Source organism: Gymnodraco acuticeps, unplaced genomic scaffold (assembly GCF_902827175.1).
Source record: "Gymnodraco acuticeps unplaced genomic scaffold, fGymAcu1.1, whole genome shotgun sequence".
NCBI classification, from domain to species: Eukaryota; Metazoa; Chordata; class Actinopteri; order Perciformes; family Bathydraconidae; genus Gymnodraco; species Gymnodraco acuticeps.
The window spans coordinates 85,001-88,590 of record NW_022990976.1 but is presented as its reverse complement, the minus strand read 5'-3'; the positions used below and the strand labels follow the sequence as shown (position 1 = coordinate 88,590).

Sequence of the window (3,590 nt, the reverse complement as noted above, 5' to 3'; positions counted from 1 at the left end):
CACACACACACACACACATTCAGGAACACTCGAAGGTGCCCTATTTGAGGTATCACACTCCTATTGGCTATCACTCCAACACATTGTACGTGAATATACTTAGTTACCTTAAAGCAGGAGAGTGTCAGCTGTGATGAAACTCGGTCAGCTGTAGTGTGCTGGATAATTAAACAGGTCAGGGTGTGTGTGTGTGTGTGTGTGTGTGTGTGTGTGTGTGTGTGTGTGTGTGTGTTTTATAGGTCATATGGTATGCAGTGTGAAGCAGAGAGTGTTGAACAGCTTCAGTCAGCAGGTAGCATCTGTTTCCTGCAGTATAGGGAACATTAAAGTATATAAATGATCGTTTATGTTTCATGTTGTTGTTGTTGTTGTTTACCCTCTCCAGGACGGGGACCCTGGAGCTCGGGGACAAGCTGCTGGCCATCGATAACATCCGGGTGGAGAGTTGCTCCATGGAGGAGGCGGTTCAGATCCTGACGCAGTGCGAGGAGCTCGTCAAGCTGAAGATCCGGAAAGACGAGGACAACTCCGGTAAGAAGCTTTTCATTTACTTTAAATTAACAAGGTCTCCTATTATACTCTTTTGAAAGCATATATATTATAGGTCTCAGATATATACAAATTAGGGCTGTCAAACGATTACAAATTTTAATCAGATTAATCACAGCTTAAAAATTAATTAATCAGATTAATCACCATTCGAACTATGTCCAAAATATGCTATTTATTTATGTATATTGTTGGGAATGGAAAGATAAATGAAAGAAGGCGGATATATCCATTTAACACAGTATCTATGTTTATTATAACATTGTTCTGCGTGTCAAAATGAAAGACAACCCACAGACCTATCAATCATCAAACCGTGGGGTCTTAATTCATTACGTGTTGATTTCTATCAACGGGGGAGTACTTCAGGAAAGTCGACGGGGGGGGGGGCTAGTGGAGTACTTCGTGACCACAGAGTGTGAACGTTGTGATCAGCTGTTTTAGCGCAGTTCTCCAGTGAAGGAGGGGAGTCTCCCTCCGCAGCCGGTTGGCGTAGTTTTGGCACAATTCCGTTGTCCAGACCGACGTTAACAGCAGCCCTGTCTGTGCACACGGAGACCGACTCTGTCGTCCGGTGATCTAACCGCCTTCTGGAAAAGCTTCACAAGTACGTCGGTACGCAAATGCGCTTTGTGACACAAGTGACGGTACGCATTTCAGATTACGCACATAACCTGCGTACCAGTTATGTGTTACCTGTACTACAGCAAAAGTATTCTCCGTCGGGACTTCCTGCAACAACACCACGCCGTTATCAAAGATGTTCTATTGAGAAGACGATCACTACGTGACAAAAGCTTTCAAAACCGTGGCTACTGAAATCAATCTGACTAACTGCTGTCTGTTCAACTTACTCCGCGAGTTGGCAGACTTTATTTTGCTTTCTTTAACATCATTTTTCATGGTGGGGCTGAGCCATTTCTTGGTATGGGTGTAGCCTACCCCAGCCATACCCTGGCGCTGCCACTGGTGGCACGTATGGGGCGGGCCATTCTGCACATGCGTTAAATGCGTTAAATATTTTTAACGCAATTAATTCAAAAAATTAATTACCGCCGTTAACGCGAGAATTTTGACAGCACTAATAGAAATATATACAAAACATGTCTATGAACTAGTGTTTTGCTCAGAATACCAAACAGATCATTCTAGCCTCATCCCCCTCTATTCCAGCTGTTACTACAGAGATGATTCTGGGTCAGTAGCTTTAAGAAATATATATAATTTATCCTGATTTTTTACACATACTCTACTCGTGTTCAAAAGTACTCTGGTGAAAGTAGAAGTACTGACTAAACTTCTTTACTCAAGTCAAAGTAAAGAGGCTTTGAAATGTACTTCAGTAAAAAGTACCCATAACTAGCAATCAATCAACAACTTTATTAATCCCGCAAGGGGCAATTGGTTATGAGCAGCAGCTTATGTCATGTACACAGGCAGGAACATACAAGAAGAAGAAAAAAACACACACAGATACACCCGGGAGCACAGATGTGAATAATTCTAATTTACACTATAAATAGTTCAAAGCATCACAATAATAAATAAATAATCAAGTTAAAAGCCTTTTCAAGAATTTAAAAGTTTCAGTGCAGAAGGGATGAATGATTTAGAAAAGCGATTAGTCCTTTGAGCAGGTAGAGCATATCTTCGCCCTGATGGCAACAGACAGCTGTTTTAAAGAGTACCTGACCTCCCTTTATATTAATAGAACAATAATGTCATTGTTAGCTAATGAATGTTTCCATGCTGAACAACGGCAACATGACAACGTTTCCATTGGTCCCTCTTCTTTAGAGAAGACCAGGAAATGATGGATACACGGATCGTGTTCAAATCAATAGGCACGCAATGACTCTAAAGAATAATGATCACGCACCAAACACACATTCAGACTAAAGGAACCAGCTGTTTGGGAAATGAGAGAAGTAGAAAGTACAGGTATTTGAGTTCAACATGTAAGAAGTAGAAAGTACAGGTATTTGTGTTCAACATGTGAGAAGTAGAAAGTACAGGTATTTGAGTTCAACATGTAAGAAGTAGAAAGTACAGGTATTTGAGTTCAACATGTGAGAAGTAGAAAGTACAGGTATTTGAGTTCAACATGTAAGAAGTAGAAAGTACAGGTATTTGAGTTCAACATGTAAGAAGTAGAAAGTACAGGTATTTGAGTTCAACATGTAAGAAGTAGAAAGTACAGGTATTTGAGTTCAACATGTAAGAAGTAGAAAGTACAGGTATTTGAGTTCAACATGTAAGAAGTAGAAAGTACAGGTATTTGTGTTCAACATGTAAGAAGTAGAAAGTACAGGTATTTGAGTTCAACATGTAAGAAGTAGAAAGTACAGGTATTTGTGTTCAACATGTAAGAAGTAGAAAGTACAGGTATTTGAGTTCAACATGTAAGAAGTAGAAAGTACAGGTATTTGAGTTCAACATGTAAGAAGTAGAAAGTACAGGTATTTGTGTTCAACATGTAAGAAGTAGAAAGTACAGGTATTTGAGTTCAACATGTAAGAAGTAGAAAGTACAGGTATTTGTGTTCAACATGTGAGAAGTAGAAAGTACAGGTATTTGAGTTCAACATGTAAGAAGTAGAAAGTACAGGTATTTGTGTTCAACATGTGAGAAGTAGAAAGTACAGGTATTTGTGTTCAACATGTAAGAAGTAGAAAGTACAGGTATTTGAGTTCAACATGTAAGAAGTAGAAAGTACAGGTATTTGAGTTCAACATATAAGAAGTAGAAAGTACAGGTATTTGAGTTCAACATGTAAGAAGTAGAAAGTACAGGTATTTGAGTTCAACATGTAAGAAGTAGAAAGTACAGGTATTTGAGTTCAACATGTAAGAAGTAGAAAGTACAGGTATTTGTGTTCAACATGTAAGAAGTAGAAAGTACAGGTATTTGGGTTCAACATGTGAGAAGTAGAAAGTACAGGTATTCGTGTTCAACATGTAAGAAGTAGAAAGTACAGGTATTTGAGTTCAACATGTAAGAAGTAGAAAGTACAGGTATTTGGGTTCAACATGTGAGAAGTA

At 38.9% G+C, this 3,590-nt stretch overlaps 1 protein-coding gene across 1 annotated transcript in view; it reads left to right on the top strand.

Moving 5' to 3' along the window:
• Positions 1 to 385: 385 nt before the first annotated feature.
• Positions 386 to 3,590, top strand: part of LOC117558979 (glutamate receptor-interacting protein 1-like) — a gene marked incomplete at its 5' end in the record, with an annotated part of 17,854 nt that continues 14,649 nt past the window's right edge. Inside the window, 1 exon segment of the mRNA XM_034235548.1 lies at positions 386 to 531. Within this exon segment, the coding sequence (XP_034091439.1) occupies positions 386 to 531 (146 nt within the window).